The 20,634-nt window shown below is 51.4% G+C and overlaps 1 protein-coding gene across 1 annotated transcript in view; it reads left to right on the top strand.

The window, feature by feature from the left end:
- Positions 1-20,634, top strand: part of DTX4 (deltex E3 ubiquitin ligase 4) — a 39,370-nt gene that overhangs the window by 4,068 nt on the left and 14,668 nt on the right. The window contains exons 2-3 of the mRNA XM_074276352.1: positions 12,589-13,309; positions 20,491-20,552. Of these exons, the coding sequence (XP_074132453.1) occupies positions 12,589-13,309; positions 20,491-20,552 (783 nt within the window). The remainder of the gene's footprint in view (positions 1-12,588; positions 13,310-20,490; positions 20,553-20,634) is intronic.

Consider the following 20,634-nt stretch of genomic DNA (forward strand, 5'->3'; position numbering starts at 1 on the left):
GAGAGAAATAGAGTCAGAGAAAAGGAGGGAAAGTGACAGAGAGACAGGAGAGAGAAATAGAGTCAGAGAAAAGGAGGGAAGTGACAGAGAGGAGAGAGAAATAGAATCAGAGAAAAGGAGGGAAGTGACAGAGAGACAGGAGAGAGAAATAGAGTCAGAGAAAAGGAGGGAAAGTGACAGAGAGACAGGAGAGAGAAATAGAGTCAGAGAAAAGGAGGGAAAGTGACAGAGAGACAGGAGAGAGAAATAGAGTCAGAGAAAAGGAGGGAAAGTGACAGAGAGACAGGAGAGAGAAATAGAGTCAGAGAAAAGGAGGGAAAGTGACAGAGAGACAGGAGAGAGAAATAGAGTCAGAGAAAAGGAGGGGAAGTGACAGAAAAAGAGGAGAGAGAAATAGAGTCAGAGAAAAGGAGGGGAAGTGACAGAGAGACAGGAGAGAGAAATAGAGTCAGAGAAAAGGAGGGGAAGTGACAGAAAAAGAGGAGAGAAATAGTCAGAGAAAAGGAGGGGAAGTGACAGAGAGAGGAGAGAGAAATAGAGTTAGAGAAAAGGAGGGAAAGTGACAGAGAGACAGGAGAGAGAAATAGAGTCAGAGAAAAGGAGGGGAAGTGACAGAAAAAGAGGAGAGAGAAATAGAGTCAGAGAAAAGGAGGGGAAGTGACAGAAAAAGAGGAGAAATAGAGTCAGAGAAAAGGAGGGGAAGTGACAGAGAGAGAGGAGAGAGAAATAGAGTCAGAGAAAAGGAGGGGAAGTGACAGAAAAAGAGGAGAAATAGAGTCAGAGAAAAGGAGGGGAAGTGACAGAGAGAGAGGAGAGAGAAATAGAGTCAGAGAAAAGGAGGGAAGTGACAGAGAGAGAGGAGAGAGAAATAGAGTCAGAGAAAAGGAGGGGAAGTGACAGAAAAAGAGGAGAGAGAAATAGAGTCAGAGAAAAGGAGGGGAAGTGACAGAAAAAGAGGAGAAATAGAGTCAGAGAAAAGGAGGGGAAGTGACAGAGAGAGAGGAGAGAGAAATAGAGTCAGAGAAAAGGAGGGAAGTGACAGAGAGGAGAGAGAAATAGAATCAGAGAAAAGGAGGGAAGTGACAGAGAGACAGGAGAGAGAAAGTGTCAGAGTAAAGGAGGGGAAGTGACAGAGAGGAGAGAGAAATAGAGTCAGAGAAAAGTAGGGGAAGTGACAGAGAGAGAGGAGAGAGAAATAGAGTCAGAGAAAAGGAGGGAAAGTGACAGAGAGGAGAGAGAAATAGAGTCAGAGAAAAGGAGGGGAAGTGACAGAGAGAGGAGAGAGAAATAGAGTCAGAGAAAAGGAGGGGAAGTGACAAAGACAGAAAAAGAGGGGAAATGACAGAGAGAAGAGGGAAAAATAGTGTCAGAGAGAAAAGGGAGGGAGACAGACAGAGATAGAGAGACACAGATAAATAAAGAGAAACAGAAAGAGAGAGAGAGTTGAGGATGACACCTTTGTGGCAAACCCGGGGGACCAAGATGACGAATAGGAGAGTTTGGATGAAGGGAGGCTTTGGGAGGGAAAGATAACGAGTTGGTTTTTGGACACGCTGAGTTTACACGACTCGGGGAGGTCGGCCGAGAGGTGAGGCCGGGTTGGGTTGAGTTGACTTGTGAGAATCGTTGGCGTGGAGGTGATAATTGACTCCCCGGAGGCTGCCTGCCGAGCCCCCTGAGTGAAGGGAGAAGGCGGGAGGGCCCGGGGTGAGGCCTCCGGGACCACCCACAGTTAACAAGCAGGTACATCCAGGCCGACCCAGCTGGTTGGGAGGGAGCTCCTCACTGGGGCCCCCTGTGGATCACACTGGAAGGAAGCTAGGGATTTTGAAAGGCCAAGGTGAAGACGGAGCTCATGCCAGTCTTGGGGGACAGCGTACATACCCCGTCTATGTATGTGTATTTACACGTGTCATATATTAGCATGCACACACACGTGTTATGTACATGTATAAGTACGTGTGTGTATATTTGTATACATGCACATACCGCATATAGGAGGCCACAAATAAGCCGAGGAGAGAGCCCCGCAAGCTTCTGGGACTTTCTGAGAAGAGTCCGTAGCCAGTGTTCGCCTGAAAGTTTTTAAGTCACCTGCCTGAGCTTCGCGGCTCACACTGCAGTAAGGTCTGGGGAACGCCCCCTCCAAGGCTGTGACAAGGGAAAGGAAGCCAAGTTGCCGATGTAACTAAAAATAACACCTTATTTTAGTCATTTTCGAAGTGCTTTCACATCCATTTCTCATGTGATTCTCACAGTAACCTTGTGAAATAAGGTATAAGAAAGTGTTTTTCCCATTAAATGCTCATTTGACAGATGGGGAAACCGAGCCTAGGGGAGTCCCAGCCGTCCATTTGGGTTTGAGGATCTCGGTCTGAATCTTGTGACCTTAGGCCAGCAGACATGCAACTTCCTTGGGCGTCTGTTTTCTGATTAGAAAAATAAACGTCGACGCTCCAGAGATCCCTCCAGCATCCCAGCCTCCCCAGAGGCAGTCGTGCATCGGGCCAGAAGCCCTTGTGTCCGAGTACCAGAGAGCCATGTAGAGTCTATCTAGCCACATCCCCTCATTTTACAGGCGAGTAAACCGAGGCCCCCAGAAGTTAAGTGAGATGGCCAAGCTCGCCCCTTTCCGGAGGCAGGATTCTAATCCAGAGCTCTGGGCACTAAACCTATCTGCTTTTCCTTCTGTAGCTCAGCCACGTCACGTTCTGGGCCCTCTCCACTGGTGGCTTAGCAACACAGTGACCTCCCCATCCACCGGCCAGGCTCTCAAGCTTGGAACAAAGGGAACCGCGAGTAACTTGCTCAGGATGACTCTGCCTCCCTTCCCCGTCTTTCTTCCTCTTTACGTTGCCTCATCATCTCTCCAGACCCTTTTTCTGGGTGCGATAGCTGGGTTTGCTCAGAAATGGCCCCTCCGCCTGCCTCCTGTCCCTTCCCTCCCCTTCTCATTGCTGCCAGTCACCAGGGAGACCCTGCTCCGGCTCAGCCTCGGGCATTAAACTCATTTCAGATTCTAAACCTGTTGCCTCCTGGCACTCTGGGCCAGAGAATCGGGAGATCGGTTGTTCCCACCAGCCCCGGTCAGGTCCTTCATCATCAAACCCCTTGTCACTTAGATTGACTTTCTCTGCGCCGATACTTTCTGTTATTCAGGTAGAAAGGCAGTCAGGGTTCGATGGAAGAAATGGCAGACTTGGACCTGAAACACACTAAGTTTGAGTCTTGGCTCTAAGACTTCCCAGCTTCAGTTTACTCATCTATAAAATAGGGATGAAAATTAAATTTCAGTCATCTTGCCTTTTTCTGATCCCATTTTGGGTTTTATTGGCAACAAACCAATGAACCAGGGGGCAGCCAGGTGGCGCAGTGGAGAGAGCACCAGCCCTGAAGTTGGGAGGAGCCGAGTTCAAAACTGGTCTCAGACACTCAACACTTCCTGTCTGTGTGACCCTGGGCAAGTCACTTAACCCCAGCCTCAGGAAAAACAAACAAACAAACCAATGAACCTGGCTGGAGTGGGCTGCTGTTTCCTTCAGCTCATTTTACAGATGAGAAAACTGAGGCAAAAAGGATTAAGTGACTTGCTCAGATGTGACCTCCCTTGTGCTTCTCATCCAAATTTACCTTGTATTTGTTTTATGTGAGATAGAATAGGAAATGAAGTGACTTAAGAAGTCATGGAAATCCAGCTCAGATCCCACTTCGGACACATGCTGTTTGTCACCTTGGTCGAGTCCCTTACCCTGAGTGACTTTTCTCACTGTCAGGTGCTGGAGAGGAAGCAATCAGCATTGATGGAAGAAGTTCCCTCATTGAGAATTCCCTGCCCTATGAAATAAGTGCCCCAGTCCCAAAGAAGTAAACTATTTTATATACACATTTGTGCATGAAAGGCACTGTGGTCTAGTGGGGAGGGAGACTCAGGCGCAGGAAGAAGAGTTCAAATCGTACCTCTGATACTTGCTGTTGGCCATGTGATCCTATGCAAGCTTTCTGTGGACGCCAAACATAAATGCATCCTTGGCCATTATTGACTTAGAAAACCACAAATGAACGTTTTCTATGTTTTGGCGCACCCTTATTTGTTAAACATTTTCTAATTACCTTTGAATCTGGTTGGACCCACTCATACAAATGAACATTTTCTGTGCTTTGGCCCATCCTTATTTGTTAATTATTTTCTAATTATCTTTGAATCTTGTTGGACCCATTTACACAAATGAACTTTTTTTAGTGTTTTGGCCCATCTTTATTTGTTAAACATTTTCTAATTACCTTTAAATCTGGTTGGGCCCATTCACACAAATGAATGGGGGGTGTGTGTGTGTGTGTGTGTGTGTGTGTGTGTGTGTTTTGGCCCATCCTTATTTGTTAAATATTTCCTAATTACCTTTGAATCTGGTTGGACCCATTTACACAAATGAACGTTTTTTTAGTGTTTTGGCCCATCCTTATTTGTTAAACATTTTCTAATTACCTTTGAATCTGGTTGGGCCCATTCACACAAATGAACCTTTTTTTTTAGTGTTTTGGCCCATCCTTATTTGTTAAACATTTTCTAATTACCTTTGAATCTGGTTGGGCCCACTCACACAAATGAATGTTTGTGTGTGTGTGTGTGTGTGTGTGTGTGTGTGTGTGTGTGTGTGTGTGTGTGTGTGTGTGTGTTTTGGCCCATCCTTATTTGTTAAATATTTCCTAATTACCTTTGAATCTGGTTGGACCCACTCATACAAATGAACATATTCTGTGTTTTGGCTCATCCTTATTTGTTAAACATTTTCTAATTACCTTTGAATCTGGTTGGGCTCACTCAGCTTCCATGTTTGACATGCTCTAGGCAACTCCATCACACCAGATTTTAGAAATGCTTCTCTATTTTGGGGGAGGAAATTTCCTCAATGGAATCACAAATCATATAATAGTGTACAAGTCAGAGAAGTCATTTGGTCCTTTCCCCCTCATCTTACAGATGAGGAATCTGGGGTAAACAGTGGTTAAGTGACTTTCCCAGTTTCACAGCTACCATATGTCTGAGTATGAATTTTGGCTCTACATACACCCAGTGCTCTATTCCTTTTACTATCAGGTGCCTCCTAAGTAGCATAGGCAACCAACATTTATTAGGCACCTACCAAACACCAGACTGAATGCTGTAAATAAATAAAATGAATGGGCCCTGCCCCCAAAAAAGTTTATGCTTCCTCCACTTTGACTCTCCTGCTGACCTTGACTGGAGGGGTGGTAGAAATGGCTTAAGAAGTAAGCTCCGGCCTCTAGACTGCTGAGGAGGAAAAACCTTCCAAACCACTAATTGTCTCATAAATGCCCAGAGAATGAGATGTAACCCTCTCCAATAAAGTCATTGGCCATCTCTTGCCTATTTATTTACTGCCAACCCAACTAAATTATCAAGAAATTATTTTATCGAGCTAGAAAACAGGGGTAAAATCCAGATAGAAAAAGGTCAAGAATATAAAAAGAATTAATGGGAGGAAAACATGTAAAGGAAGGAAGTTTTGCAGTAGTTGATCTTAACCTATATATAGGTAGTATGGCCATATGCTACAGCCAGTAATGGCTAAGAAATAGAAAGATAGGCCAGTGGAACAGAGTAGACACGCAATACACAGTGCTAAATTATTATAGTAATCTTATATTTGACAGAAGTAAAGCTTTAAGCTTTTAGTATAAGAATACACTATTTGGTTAAAAAAAAATGGAGAAAACTAGAAAGCATCTGGCAGAAATTGAGGGTAGACCAATTACCTTAGACCATTTACCAAGATAAGGTCAAAATGACCTAGAGACAAGAAAACTAGAAGAACATGGAATATAATACTTATAATGGATAGGAGAGAACATTGTGAAATGGAAAATGAATAGTTCTGATTACATTGAATTAAAAAGATCTCGTTCAAATAAAAGCAATGTAGTCAAGAAAAGAACGAAAGCAGAAAATTGAGAAAAAATCGTGGCTAACGCACTTATATTTCAAATATATAGAGAACTTTGTCAATTTTATAAGAATGAGTCATTCCTCAGTGGTCAAACGATACGAAGTCAGTTTTTTGATCAAAGAAATCAAAATTATATGTACTCATGAAAAAATACTCTAAATCATTATGGATTAGAGAAATGCAAATTAAAACAACTTTTGAAATATCAGACCGGCCAAAATGACCGAAGGGGAAAATCATAAATGTTAGGAGAGATAGGGGTGGAACTGCGAACTGTTGCAACTGTCTTGGTGAGCACTCTGGAAGTATACTCAAATATTGGAATAACTCAAAGAGTTATTAAAATATTATTATTATTATTAAATTAAAAATTGCCCTCCAGCAATATCACTTTAAGGTCTGGTTCCCAAGGTGATTACGAAAATTCAAAAGAATCTATATGTTCTAAAATATTTACAGCAGCTTTCTTTGTAGTAGCAAAGAACTGGAAGTTGAGGGGATGCCTTTGGGCATTGAGGAAATTTCCTCCCCCAAAATAGACATTTCTAAAATCTGGTGTGATGGAGTTGCCTAGAGCATGTCAAACATGGAAGCTGAGTGAGCCCAACCAGATTCAAAGGTAATTAGAAAATATTTAACAAATAAAAACACAGAAAATGTTCATTTGTATGAGTGGGTCCAACCAGATTCAAAGGTAATTAGAAATTATTTAACAAATAAGTGGCATACTTGTATGTTACTGAATATAAGTGATGGAATAACTACTATAGTAAGAAATGGTGAGCTAATTGATCTTAAAAAACATATGAAATAATGAAAAGTGAATTGAGCAGAATCAAAAGAACATTGTATACAGTAAGAACAATTCATTAGAATAATAATTGGGAATAACCAAGTGATTCTGAGTTAATCTCAGATCAGCTATAAAGGATATAGGAAGAAAATGTTGTTCATCTTCAGAAAAAATAATAAATAGAAGTACATGTATTATAGTTTTACATATATTTATAAATCTGCATCCAATGGTGGCTTCTCTAGGACAGGGGAAGGAGAGAGAGACAGAGAATTTAAAGTTTCAAAGAAGTTTTCTTTCCAAAAAAGAAAAAAATCCAATTATTACCAAAACATAAAAATAAAAATCTCTGCCCTCAAAGATCTGACATTCAAACAGAATCAGTCTGGACTAGAAGAAATATTGGGGAAGGGTGGTCAAGACAGGAAGTATTGGTCTAGATTATCACAATGCTTTTAAATAGAGTCTTAGGACAGTAGGTTGTCACATCCTTTAAATTTTCTACATGAAAAATGTCCTAAAAGTAACTTAAACTTTTTTTAAAAATTATTTATTTAGTATATTATTTTTCCAATTACATGTAAAAACAGTTTTTAACATTCATTTTCAAGATGTTGAGTTGCAAATTCTCTCCTTCCCTTCCCCGAAACTCATTGAGAAAGGAAGCTACTTAATATAGGTTATACATGTGTAATCATAGAAAACATATTTCCATATTAGTCATCTTATAAAAGTAAACATAGACCCCCCCAAAAAAAAACCAAGAAAAATAAAATCCCCCCCCCAAAAAAAAAGCATACTTCTATCTGGTTGGGGATGGCTAATATTTTTCCATCCTAAGTCCTTCAGAATTGTTTTGGATCATGGTATTTCTGCGAAGAGCGACGTCATTCACAGTTGCTCAGCATACAACGTGGCTGTTACCGCGACAATGTTCTCCTGTTCTGCTCCCCTCGGTTTGCATCAGCTCTCCAGGTTTTCCGAAAGCATCCTGCTCATCGTTCCTGTAGCTCAGTAGTATTCCATCACACACCACTCACCCTGACTTGTTCAGCCACTCTCCAATTTCTAATTCTTTGCCACCAGAAAAGAGGTGCTTTAACTACTTTTGCACAAATGCATCCTTTTTCTTTTTTCTTTTTAATCTCTTTGGGATGCAGACCCTATTGCTAGATCAAAGGCTATTCAAGGTTTGACGACCTTTGGGTCAGTTCACAATTCCACCAACAGTGCATGAGTGAATGGGGACTCGGGGAGGTTGCCTGGCACAGACCCGGGCATCAGAGGGTAGGGTTCCAATACTACTGCAGATACTTATTTTTCGTCTCCCTAGACCTCAGTTTCCTTATCTGTAAAATGAAGGCGTCCGGTCAGATGGCCTCTGAGCTCCCTTCCAATTTTTCGATCTTTTTCTCAAGGGATCCTGTATGTAGGTATTGGTCACCCAGCTATTAAATATTCATTCATTAATTAAGAGTTAAAGTTGGGGCCCTCTGCTTCCAGATCCGCCCCCCTTTTCATCCTGCCTCTCTGAATCCAGGACATCCCTAGGGCATGGGACGGCCCCTGAGGCTCGTCCCCATCCTGCCTGGCATGGGGAGCTACGCCCCTCCCCCACCCCGGCCTTTTCCTTATGGTCACCCAATTCTCCCTCGACCCTAATAAATACTAAATAGGAGGAAAGGCCCCATGACTAGCAGCCAGTGTCTTCATCTGGACTCTTTTAGAAAGGAAATTGTGAAGGATAATTGTTCCCCCCCACACCCTTCCTCCTCCATTCTTTCTTCTCCCCCCCTCCAAGGGTCTTACTGCTGAATGGGGAATTGTTCAGCGTCTCCCGCTAGCTCTGAATGTTGTCGTTCGGGGTCATTAAGGGGCTCCGAGATGGGGGCCCGGCGGTGGGGTATGACCCTGGCAGGGGCCTGAATAGTCATTGTTCCTTTTCTTCCCCTCTTGAATGAGCGGCCGGCCCCAGTCCGAGTGGTCACGGTGTCTCCCCTCGGAGAGAAGGTTGGGGAGGGCCGGAGCCTGGGGAGGGACCCTTTCCCATCAGCTTGATGGCTGGGACAAAGCCGACAGATGCTGGGATGCCCGCGTCCTCCAGGCCCTCCCTCCTTTCTGCTTCCTCTTGGAAGGATCCCTGAGAAGAGGGACCCGACCTGAGGGGGGAGGTGGTGGAAGCGGAACAGGGAAGGGAGCTCTGAGAGCACGCGGGAAGGCCGGCCCGGACGTGGACAGCTTCGGAAGAGGAGCCTCCTCCGAGTGCTTCCACTCACGAGCACGTGGCCTCGGCTGGGTCACTGTAAGCCCCCCGGGACGAGGAGGACGTCACCTCCCACGGCCCCAGTTTCCTCCTCTGTTAAATGGGGATTCCGATTCTTTCGCCACTCGCCCGACACAGACATGGAGGGCAAAGTTCCTTAATGGTGGCAAGGGAACTTTATTCTGTTCCTTCTTGGTCTTGCCCCTGATGGACAATAAAACTGAGGGCCATCCCCATCCCTTAATTTCTCCCCCAAAAGATTGCTTATACCAGTCTGTGTCCTCCCTTCCTCCCTCTGTCCTCGCAAGGCTGAATATTACAGGGAGAGCCTCTACGGTGTGCTTGGAGTTCCTTAGAGGGAAAAGCACTAGAGAAATACATAATAATCTTCTTGTTCTTCTTTTTCTTCTTATTGTTCTTGTCCTTTTTCTTCTTATTGTCCTTTTTCTTCTTATTGTTCTTTTTTCTTCTCATTGTTCTTCTTGTTCTTGTTCTCCTTTTCCTTGTCCTTCTTCTCCTTCTTCTTCTTCTCTCCTTCTCCTTCTTGTTCTTGTTCTTCTCCTTCTCCTTCTTGTTCTTGTTCTTCTCCTTCTCCTTCTTGTTCTTGTTCTTCTCCTTCTTCTTCTTGTTCTCCTTCTTGTTCTTGTTCTTCTTCTACTTCTCCTCCTCTTCTTCTTCCTCCTCCTCTTTCTTCTTTTCTCCTTCTTGTTCTTGTTCTCCTCCTCCTTCTTGTTCTTCTACTTCTTTTCTTCTTCCTCCTCCTCTTTCTTCTTGTTCTCCTTGTTCTTGTTCTTGTTCTCCTCCTCCTTCTTGTTCTTGTTCTTCTACTTCTCTTCTTTTTCCTCCTCCTCTTTCTTCTTGTTCTCCTTCTTGTTCTTGTTCTTGTTCTCCTCCTCCTTCTTGTTCTTGTTCTTCTACTTCTCTTCTTCTTCCTCCTCCTCTTTCTTCTCCTCCTTCTTGTTCTTGTTCTCCTTCTCCTCCTCCTTCTTGTTCTTGTTCTTCTACTTCTCTTCTTCTTCCTCCTCCTCTTTCTTCTCCTCCTTCTCCTTCTTGTTCTCCTTCTCCTCCTCCTTCTTGTTCTTGTTCTTCTACTTCTCTTCTTCTTCCTCCTCCTCTTTCTCCTCCTTCTCCTTCTTGTTCTCCTTCTCCTCCTCCTTCTTGTTCTTGTTCTCCTCCTTCTTGTTCTTGTTCTCCTTCTCCTCCTCCTTCTTGTTCTTGTTCTCCTCCTTGTTCTTGTTCTCCTCCTCCTTCTTGTTCTTGTTCTTCTACTTCTCTTCTTCTTCCTCCTCCTCTTTCTTCTCCTCCTTCTCCTTCTTGTTCTCCTTCTCCTCCTCCTTCTTGTTCTTGTTCTCCTCCTTCTTGTTCTTGTTCTTCTTCTACTTCTCCTCCTCCTCTTCTTCCTCCTCCTCTTTCTTCTTTTCTCCTTCTTGTTCTCCTTCTCCTCCTTCTTCTTGTTCTTGTCCTCCTCCTTCTCCTTCTTGTTCTCCTTCTCCTCCTCCTCCTCCTTGTTCTTGTTCTCCTCCTCCTTCTTGTTCTTGTTCTTCTACTTCTCTTCTTCTTCCTCCTCCTCTTTCTTCTCCTCCTTCTCCTTCTTGTTCTCCTTCTCCTCCTCCTTCTTGTTCTTGTTCTCCTCCTTCTTGTTCTTGTTCTTCTTCTACTTCTCCTCCTCCTCTTCTTCCTCCTCCTCTTTCTTCTTTTCTCCTTCTTGTTCTCCTTCTCCTCCTTCTTCTTGTTCTTGTCCTCCTCCTTCTCCTTCTTGTTCTCCTTCTCCTCCTCCTCCTCCTTGTTCTTGTTCTCCTCCTCCTTCTTGTTCTTGTTCTCCTCCTTCTTGTTCTTGTTCTTCTTCTACTTCTCCTCCTCCTCTTCTTCCTCCTCCTCTTTCTTCTTTTCTCCTTCTTGTTCTCCTTCTCCTCCTTCTTCTTGTTCTTGTCCTCCTCCTTCTCCTTCTTGTTCTCCTTCTCCTCCTCCTCCTCCTTGTTCTTGTTCTCCTCCTCCTTCTTGTTCTTGTTCTTCTACTTCTCTTCTTCTTCCTCCTCCTCTTTCTTCTCCTCCTTCTCCTTCTTGTTCTCCTTCTCTTGTTCTTGTTCTCCTCCTCCTTGTTCTTGTTCTTCTACTTCTCCTCCTCTTCTTCTTCCTCGTCCTCTTTCTTCTTTTCTCCTTCTTGTTCTCCTTCTCCTCCTCCTTGTTCTTGTCCTCCTCCTTCTCCTTCTTGTTCTCCTTCTCCTCCTCCTTCTTGTTCTCCTCCTTCTTCTTGTTCTTGTCCTCCTCCTCCTCCTTCTTGTTCTTGTTCTTCTACTTCTCCTCCTCTTCTTCCTCCTCCTCTTGCTGTTCTTGTTCCTTTTCTTTTCCTCCTCTTCTTTTCTCTCTTCTCCCCCTCCTCTTTCTTCTCCTTCTCCCCGTCTCAGAAGAGGATCAGCCCTAGTTTGCCTTTGACCCTTCCAGATGGGAGCCTTCCCCACATCTGTCCTCACATTTATGTCGAGTGTGTGTGTTTTCTCTTTGAGAGTGAAAGCTGCCGGGGCTGGGATCCTAAGCGCATAGAACTGGAGCTGGAAGTACCTTGGAGACCCTTGGATCCAACTGCCTCATTCTACAGATGAGACTACGGGCAAGGGAGCTCACTACATAATTCCCCCAGCCACGCTGCGCCTTACACACTGTGTGACTTCCTCCGGCCCCAGCACAGTTCTCAGCACATAATTCTCACAGGATAAATGGGGGATGAATGGAACTAAAGCTTAATCCCGCTTCCTCATTTAGCGGGGAGGGGCTGGGGGAGGCGGTAGCATCCAGAGCTTGGAGTCAGGAAGGCCTGAGTTCAAAATCCGCCTCAGTCACTTACTCACCTGGGTCACCCTAGCCATGTCTCTTTTCTGTATTTCAGTTTCTCCTTCTGTAAAGTGGGGTTAATAGCAGCATCCACTCCACGGGTTGTGAAGATCTAATAAAGTAATATATGTAATAATATATTATATAATAATAATATAAATATAAATATAATAAACATCTAAATATAAGGTAATATATCAAATGAGGTCATTTATATTATAATAATGATATAAATATATGATGCATATATTTATATATAAATATAATGAGGTAATATATTCTATAATAATAGAAATATGCAATAAATACATTTATATGTGTATATAAGTATAATAATAATAATAAGGTAATACCTCTTAAACCAAAATGAAGTAACACACACACACACACACACACACACACACACACGTAAGGGCTTTGCCAGCGGGAAGGCCCCGTGGTAAATCTTAGCTGGAATTATTTTTGAGAGGCAGCTAGGGACGCAGCAGACCTGGAATCGGGAAGACCCAGCCTGGGGCGTTTAATTTCTGTCTGCCTCAGTTTCCCCCCCTGAAAAATGGACCAGAGAACACAATTCCCGCAAAGCGTTTGGCACAGCGCCGGCGCACAGGAGGCGCCCGCGCCCGTCATCGATGTGACGATGCCCGAGGCGAGGGCCCGAGAACCCCGAGCGACCCCCGGGGCCCCGGCCTCTTTCCAGGCTGCCGTCTAACGCTCTGCCCTCTCCCCTTTGCCAGGGACCCTGCGTCCCGTCCGTCGGAGCTACTACGACCCGGCCTCGGCGCCCGGGAAGGGCGTGGTGTGGGAGTGGGAGAATGACAACGGCTCCTGGACCCCTTACGACATGGAGGTGGGCATCACCATCCAGCACGCCTACGAGAAGCAGCACCCCTGGATCGACCTCACCTCCATCGGCTTCTGCTACGTCATCGACTTCGGCGCCATGAGTCAGATCAACAGGCAGACCCAGCGCAAGCGCCGCATCCGGCACCGCCTCGACCTCATCTACCCCGTGGTCACGGGCGCCCTGCCCAAGGCCCAGTCCTGGCCGGTCGGCCCGGCCGCGGCCAGCTCCCCCCCCGGCCCTCCGTGCTCCTGCCCGCAGTGCCTCCTGGTGATGAGCGTCAAGGCAGCGGCCGGGGCCAACGGCGGCGCGGGGCCGCCCGGGCCCGCCCGGAAAAACGTGGCTCCCCCGGGGGGCCCCAAGCTGGCCCTCCCTCCGGGAGCCGGGCCCAAGCCTCTGGACGGGACGGGCACCCTTCGGGGCCCGGGGAGGGCGGCGACCTCCCAGGGGAACCGGAGGCAGGCGGCCGGCGCCCCGGCCCCGGCCGGCTCGGCCTCCCCCGCCAGCCCCCCGGGGGCCGCCAGCAAGAGCGGGCGGGTGGCCCTGGCGACCCTGAACCGCACCAATCTGCAGCGCCTCGCCATCGCCCAGTCCAGAGTACTGATTGCTTCCGGGTAGGTGTTCTCCCTTCTTCCGGGCCAGGGAAAGCAGCGTGATGCTCTCCGGCCTGCCCCCTTCATCCCGCGGGATGCCGGGCGGGATGGTGGCGGGCGGGTCCCTCCGGAGCCCGGACAGCTCCCCCCCTTGGAGTTTCACTGGCCTAGAAGGCGCTCGAGCCGCTCCGGGGCGGCCTGGAGGTCGGGGAGCCCGGGGAGCTCCCAGGATCACTCGGGCAAGGCAGACGCTCTCGGAGAAGTGAACGGGCGCCGCGCTTGTCCCGGGGGGTTTCCCCGAGGGCGGGGGTCTCTGCTGTTCCCTTCTCCCACCCCCCTCCGTGGCGTCCCCTCAGCTCCAAGGCTGGTCCTGCGACCTCCCCAGCCTTTCCTTCTTTCTGGCGACCCCCGACCTCTGCCGGGCCCACGGGTCACTTGGTGGACTGAAATCGTTGGGGCGACTTTGGGCCCATGAGAATCATTGTCAAAATGAGGCTCAGAGCGTCCGGAGCATCGGGGACCAAAAATGAAATCCCCTCCCCCTCTCCAGGAGACCCTGAGGAGGAAATCCCCCGTTAGATTCTGGGCTACGCGGCAAGGCCGAGAATGGGCTCCCAGAACCTTACAATGAAAACTATTTTAAAATACACAGGCTGGGGGCGACTTCAGCCCGTCCCCGAGACGGGCGCCCCCGAGCGGCCAGGCCCCTGGGGGGGTAGATAGGGGGGGGGGGGGCCCCGCACTCCCTCAGACAGTCCTCATCCTCCCGGGCGAGAGCTGCGGCCCTGCTCAGGGCTGGCGCCCCTTGAAAATGCGGGCGAACCCCAGTGATGTAAACCGAGGAAGGGGCGCCCGAGGGAGGGGAGCCTGAGGGAGGGGAGCCCCGGGGAGAGGAGCCCCAGGGAGGGGAGCCCGAGGGAGGGGCGCCCCGGGGAGGGGAGCCCCAGGGAGGGGAGCCCCGGGGAGGGGAGCCCTGGAGGGGAGCCCCGATCCCTCTGCATGTGACGGGCAGATTGGCCTTCCCTCTAAAGAGAGGCAGGGAGCAGGGGTGGGGGTGGGCCATGGCGCCTCAAAAGGGCCGCAGAAAGGCCTTGCTCCCCCCTTCACGCCGTTGCCTTGACAAGAGAGGCCTCTCCCCAGCCTTCCCTGTCTCCCGGTTCTCTCCTCCTGCATTCTGGCTCCCACCTTCCCGCCCCCGCCCCCGCCCCGAAACCCATCTTCTCCCAGCCCTTTCTTGGCCACTTAATTGGCGTGTTAGCCCCTTTGTCTGCCGTCGCCATCGGCCTTCTGTCGGCGCTCGCCCCCTCCCCCTCCCCTCTGCCCGTGACCTCCTCCAGCAGCTTTCCCACGGAAAAAAGAGGGGCTGGGCCGGAGGAATGGGCCGGAGAGGGTTTGGGGGGCGGGGGCACAAAAGACCCTGGGAATTATTCAGAGACACAGGCGGGGGTTTCTAAAGAGGGGGGGGCGTGCGGGGAGGGCGGAGATTGTCCTCCATGTGTCTCCTCGAGATTATTTCTCTGTCTGTAGCCAGGCCCCAGTTACCGTAGTGACGGACCATTGTCCGGCTCGGGGGATTCCTGGCCCGGCGCGGCCATCTCCCTGAAAACTGCCTCTCGCTGTGGTTTCCCCAGAGATGCTCCCGCCCCCCCGCCCCCCAGCCCACCCCGGCCTTCTCACTTTCCCAGTCACATAGATCTGGTGCTCTGGGCTGCCCCTCCTCCCGATTTAGAGAAAGCCAAACGGCCGAGCGGCGCCCCGATTGGCCGGCCCGGACGGGGCCGCTGTGATGGATCATGGCGCCTTCATGGCAACCAGGGCCTCTTCTCAAAGGGCCGAGGGACGGAACAGCCTGGGCCGGGCGGAGGTGTGGCCAGTGGGCTCGGGATCAGGGTCTTGTGGGAGGCAGGGGCCTGATGAGAACCAGGGCCGGCTCCTGCCTCGGGGACCGGGGACCGCCCCCGGCGGAGCCTTTTGTCCGGAGGAGAGCCGACCTTTAGAATGACCGTCACCCTTCTCCCACCGGCCTCTCCTTCTCCCACCGGCCTCTCCGTCTCTCACCGGCCTCTCTGTCTCCCACCGGCCTCTCCTTCTCCCACCGGCCTCTCCTTCTCCCACTGGCCTCTCTGTCTCCCTCTGGCCTCTCTGTCTCCCATCGGCCTCTCCTCCCATCGGCCTCTCTGTCTCCCTCCGGCCTCTCCTCCCATTGGCCTCTCGGTCTCCCATCGGCCTCTCCTCCCATCGGCCTCTCCTTCTCCCACCGGCCTCTCTGTCTCCCTCTGGCCTCTCTGTCTCCCATCGGCCTCTCCTCCCATCGGCCTCTCTGTCTCCCATCGGCCTCTCTGTCTCCCTCCGGCCTCTCCTCCCATCGGCCTCTCCTTCTCCCACCGGCCTCTCTGTCTCCCACCGGCCTCTCTGTCTCCCATCGGCCTCTCTGTCTCCCTCCGGCCTCTCCTCCCATCGGCCTCTCCTTCTCCCACCGGCCTCTCTGTCTCCCACCGGCCTCTCTGTCTCCCATTGGCCTCTCTGTCTCCCACCGGCCTCTCTGTCTCCCTCTGGCCTCTCTGTCTCCCATCGGCCTCTCCTCCCATCGGCCTCTCCTTCTCCCACCGGCCTCTCTGTCTCCCACCGGCCTCTCTGTCTCCCACCGGCCTCTCTGTCTCCCATCGGCCTCTCTGTCTCCCTCCGGCCTCTCCTCCCATCGGCCTCTCCTTCTCCCACCGGCCTCTCCTCCCACCGGCCTCTCCGTCTCCCACCAGCCTCTCTGTCTCCCACCGGCCTCTCTGTCTCCCATCGGCCTCTCCTCCCACCGGCCTCTCTGTCTCCCATCGGCCTCTCCTCCCACCGGCCTCTCTGTCTCCCATCGGCCTCTCCTCCCACCGGCCTCTCTGTCTCCCATCGGCCTCTCCTCCCACCGGCCTCTCTGTCTCCCATCGGCCTCTCCTCCCACCGGCCTCTCTGTCTCCCACCGGCCTCTCTGTCTCCCACCGGCCTCTCCTTCTCCCATCGGCCTCTCCGTCTCCCACCGGCCTCTCTGTCTCCCACCGGCCTCTCTGTCTCCCACCGGCCTCTCCTTCTCCCATCGGCCTCTCCGTCTCCCACCGGCCTCTCTGTCTCCCACCGGCCTCTCCTTCTCCCATCGGCCTCTCCGTCTCCCACCGGCCTCTCTGTCTCCCATCGGCCTCTCCTCCCACCGGCCTCTCTGTCTCCCATCGGCCTCTCCTCCCACCGGCCTCTCTGTCTCCCATCGGCCTCTCCTCCCACTGGCCTCTCTGTCTCCCATCGGCCTCTCCTCCCACCGGCCTCTCCGTCTCCCACCGGCCTCTCTATCTCCCATCAGCCTCTCTATCTCCCATCAGCCTCTCTGTCTCCCACCGGCCTCTCCTCCCACCGGCCTCTCCATCTCCCACCGGCCTCTCCTCCTCCCACCGGCCTCTCCGTCTCCCTCTGGCCTCTCCTCCTCCCACCGGCCTCTCCGTCTCCCTCTGGCCTCTCCTCCTCCCACCGGCCTCTCCGTCTCCCACCGGCCTCTCTCACTCTGGCCTCTCTGTCTCCCACCGGCCTCTCTGTCTCCCACCGGCCTCTCTGTCTCCCATCGGCCTCTCTGTCTCCCATTGGCCTCTCCTCCCACCGGCCTCTTTGTCTCCGATCGGCCTCTCTCACTCTGGCCTCTCTGTCTCCCATCGGCCTCTCTGTCTTCCACCGGCCTCTTTGTCTCCCATCGGCCTCTCTCCCACCGGCCTCTCTGTCTCCCACCGGCCTCTCCGTCTCCCACCGGCCTCTGCCTCTGGGTTTTCCTGCTTCTTTAGCCTTAGATGCGCTGGGAGTGTGGACAGGAGAACGGGGGGAGGTGGATCTGTTGGATCCCTAAGGAAAGAGCGAGTGGGGGCTGTTTATCAGAGGGTAGCCACAGAGCCAGAGGGAATGCAGGATTTTAGCACCGAATGCCGCGGGCCCTACAAGAGCGGAGTGGGGCGGAACTAGCACAGAGAACAGCGGCACAGGAAGTGATCTTCACCGCTGGCGGCCGGCGGAGAACTTCTTAAAGGCTCAAATGCTGGAAGTGGGCAGGGCCCAGGTGACTTAGAGAATGTCAGAGCTGGGAGCGCCTTAGAACGTGGAATGTCTAACCCGGAAGGGCCTTAGAACGTGGAATGTCTAACCTAGGAGGGCCTTAGAACGTGGAATCCCTAACCCGGGAGGGCCTTAGAACGTGGAATGTCTAACCCGGGAGGGCCTTAGAACGTGGAATCCCTAACCCGGAAGGGCCTTAGAACGTGGAATGTCTAACCCGGGAGGGCCTTAGAACGTGGAATCCCTAACCCGGGAGGGCCTTAGAACGTGGAATCCCTAACCCGGGAGGGCCTTAGAACGTGGAATCCCTAACCCGGAAGGGCCTTAGAACGTGGAATCCCTCACCTGGAAGGGCCCTAGAACGTGGAATCCGTAACCCGGAAGGGCCCTAGAACGTGGCATCCCTAACCCGGAAGGGCCCTAGAACGTGGAATCCCTAACCCGGGAGGACCCTAGAACATAGAATCCCTAACCCGGAAGGGCCCTAGAACGTGGAATGTCTAACCCAGGAGGGCCTTAGAACGTGGAATCCCTAACCCGGAAGGGCCCTAGAACGTGGCATCCCTAACCCGGAAGGGCCCTAGAACGTGGAATCCCTAACCCGGGAGGACCCTAGAACATAGAATCCCTCACCCGGGAGGGCCCTAGAACGTGGAATCCCTCACCCAGGAGGGCCCTAGAACGTGGCATCCCTAACCCGGGAGGGCCCTAGAACGTGGAATCCCTAACCCGGGAGGGCCTTAGAACGTGGAATCCCTCACCCGGGAGGGCCCTAGAACGTGGCATCCCTAACCCGGGAGGGCCTTAGAACGTGGAATCCCTCACCCGGGAGGGCCCTAGAACGTGGCATCCCTCACCCGGGAGGGCCCTAGAACGTGGCATCCCTAACCCGGGAGGGCCTTAGAACGTGGAATCCCTCACCCGGGAGGGCCCTAGAACATAGAATCCCTAACCCGGGAGGGCCCTAGAACGTGGAATCCGTAACCTGGAAGGGCCTTAGAACGTGGAATCCGTAACCCGGGAGGGCCCTAGAACGTGGAATCCCTCACCCGGGAGGGCCCTAGAACGTGGCATCCCTAACCCGGAAGGGCCCTAGAACGTGGAATCCGTAACCTGGAAGGGCCCTAGAACGTGGAATGTCTAAGCAGGGAGGAACCTCAGAACCGGAATGCCTGCGCTAGGGGGCCCGCACCGTGCCCACGTCCGTCGCTGGCGTTCCCGCTCCCGTTCCTGGGGGCCTCGGCCCCCAGACGGGCCTGCCTGTACTCTGCCGCTGTTTCCTGTTTGGCTGGATCGGGTGTGGAAACCTGCCAGGCCAGTTTGTGGGAACAAAGGTGGTTTTTGTCACTCAGATCAGAGCCCCACCTCAGCCGAGACGGGCTTTCTTTTGGAGGGGCCCGGGAGAACACAGGTGCGGGGCGATCATCCCCTGATGGTGAGCGCCGAGAACCTATCATGGAAGACACTTAAGAAGCATTCGGGGGCGGGGATGGGAACAGGTGCAGTTTTTACAGTCCCTGCCCCCTTGTTGTTCTTTAAAAGCCCACTGGGGTCTAAACCCTGGTCTTAAGTGGGGAGAAAACTCTCAGAATAAGATATTGACTGAAACTGAGCTGGCGAGTTTTTGAAATGGGGTTTAGAATTGGGCTCTTAGAAGTGATTTATCCAACGCTCTCATTTTGCAGGTGGTAAATGGAGGCCCAGAAGAGAACTCCCAGTCAGGGCCCCGCGGCCAGGCTCCGTCCCGACTCCTTCCTATCTGTGTGGGTCTAGGAGCCCTTCTCCTGGCTCTGACCTCACCCCAAGCTCTCCCCTTCCCACATCCCATGCTCCTTGCTCTGATAAACTGCCCCAGTCAGGTGTGATTGGGGGTGGTTCTTGCTCCCAGTTCCTCTTTTGGAGCAAACTTTGACCCTTTTCATTGCACTCCCTTTTCTACCCCCATCTTCTCTGCCTTAGTCTCCTAAATTTAGAACTGAAAGCTTCCCTAGTGCCTATTAAGGCCGGACCCTAAAAATGAGGAAACGAGACACAGGATGATAATTGCTTATCGTCCTTGAAGCTCGAAGAAAACCAAAAAAATCGCCTTGTCAGGGACAAAGTACGGTGCGTTTGCCGCCTGACAGACCACTGGGAGCTCGGGAAGTTCTGCCACGGACGGCGTGAGCAGTTGGTGCGAACGTGCGCAGTGGAGAAGCCTCTCAGCTTTCCTTTGACTCCACACGGAGATCACTTGCCCAGTGTCCTTAGAGGCGGAGGCAGAATCCAAGCCCAGTTTCAAAATCCTCGCCCTAGACAGTAGTTCCAAAGCCCCGGGTCTGGGCTTCTGTCTCCCTGGCCTCCGGGAAGCATCTCCTCCCCGCAGTAATAAGCACCTGTCCCTCTGTCTCCCAGGGGGTGGGTGGAGCTGTAGTTGGGGGTGGAGAGCTCACTTTTCCTGTTTGCCGCTTTTATCTGGGGAAAGGAGATCGCTCCTCATCTGTCTGTTATGATGGGCTCGGTTCTTGTTGCACAAAACCTGTCCATGTTGAGAGGGGGGTTGTTAGATCCCACCCGTGATTTCATTGGTAGAGAGAATTCGCACCAAGCCTTCCCCTTGAACTCTCCAGATAACTGCACCTTCTCTGCACTTGGAAACGTTGTTCCCCGCCCTGAGAAGTGTGTACAGCCCAGCCAGCCCTCTTCTGAGATATTCCCCAGGCTTTCTGAGTATGAAGAGAATCACAGGGTCAGCTTATCCCCACAAGTATTTGTCATGTAACGTGGCAAGAGCTAAAATCCCATGACAAAAAGCAAGCTAGTCCCTTAGCTACCCCGATCTACAGAGCTCTCCTCCGTGCCCAGAGCTGAGAGTGGGTTTCTATTTGTCCTTGCCTTTCTTAGCCCCCTGGGCCACACCAAAAACTGTCCACAGGCTGAAGGGGGCGCGGGGCCCACCCTGATCTAGTCCAGTCTCATCAATGCGGGAGGAAATAACACAGGCGGCCCTCGGGCCCCTGTAAGCGGAAGGTCTGGGGTAAGGGTGAAGAAAAGGGCACTTGGGCTGAAAGTTTGAAATCGTAAGGAACAGAGACAGAGAAACAGAGATCCAGAGAGAGGAGAGACGGTCACCGTTTGTTCCTCCCTTCCAGGGTCCCCACCGTCCCAGTGAAGAATCTCAATGGCTCCAGCCCTGTGAATCCCGCCTTAGCAGGTAAGAGGGGCCTGGCCTTGCCCTCCATACCAGCGGCTGACGGGCACACGGACAAGGGGAGGAAGTGGGCAATGAGAGGGAC

Source organism: Sminthopsis crassicaudata, chromosome 6 (genome assembly GCF_048593235.1).
Source record: "Sminthopsis crassicaudata isolate SCR6 chromosome 6, ASM4859323v1, whole genome shotgun sequence".
Taxonomy (NCBI): domain Eukaryota; kingdom Metazoa; phylum Chordata; class Mammalia; order Dasyuromorphia; family Dasyuridae; genus Sminthopsis; species Sminthopsis crassicaudata.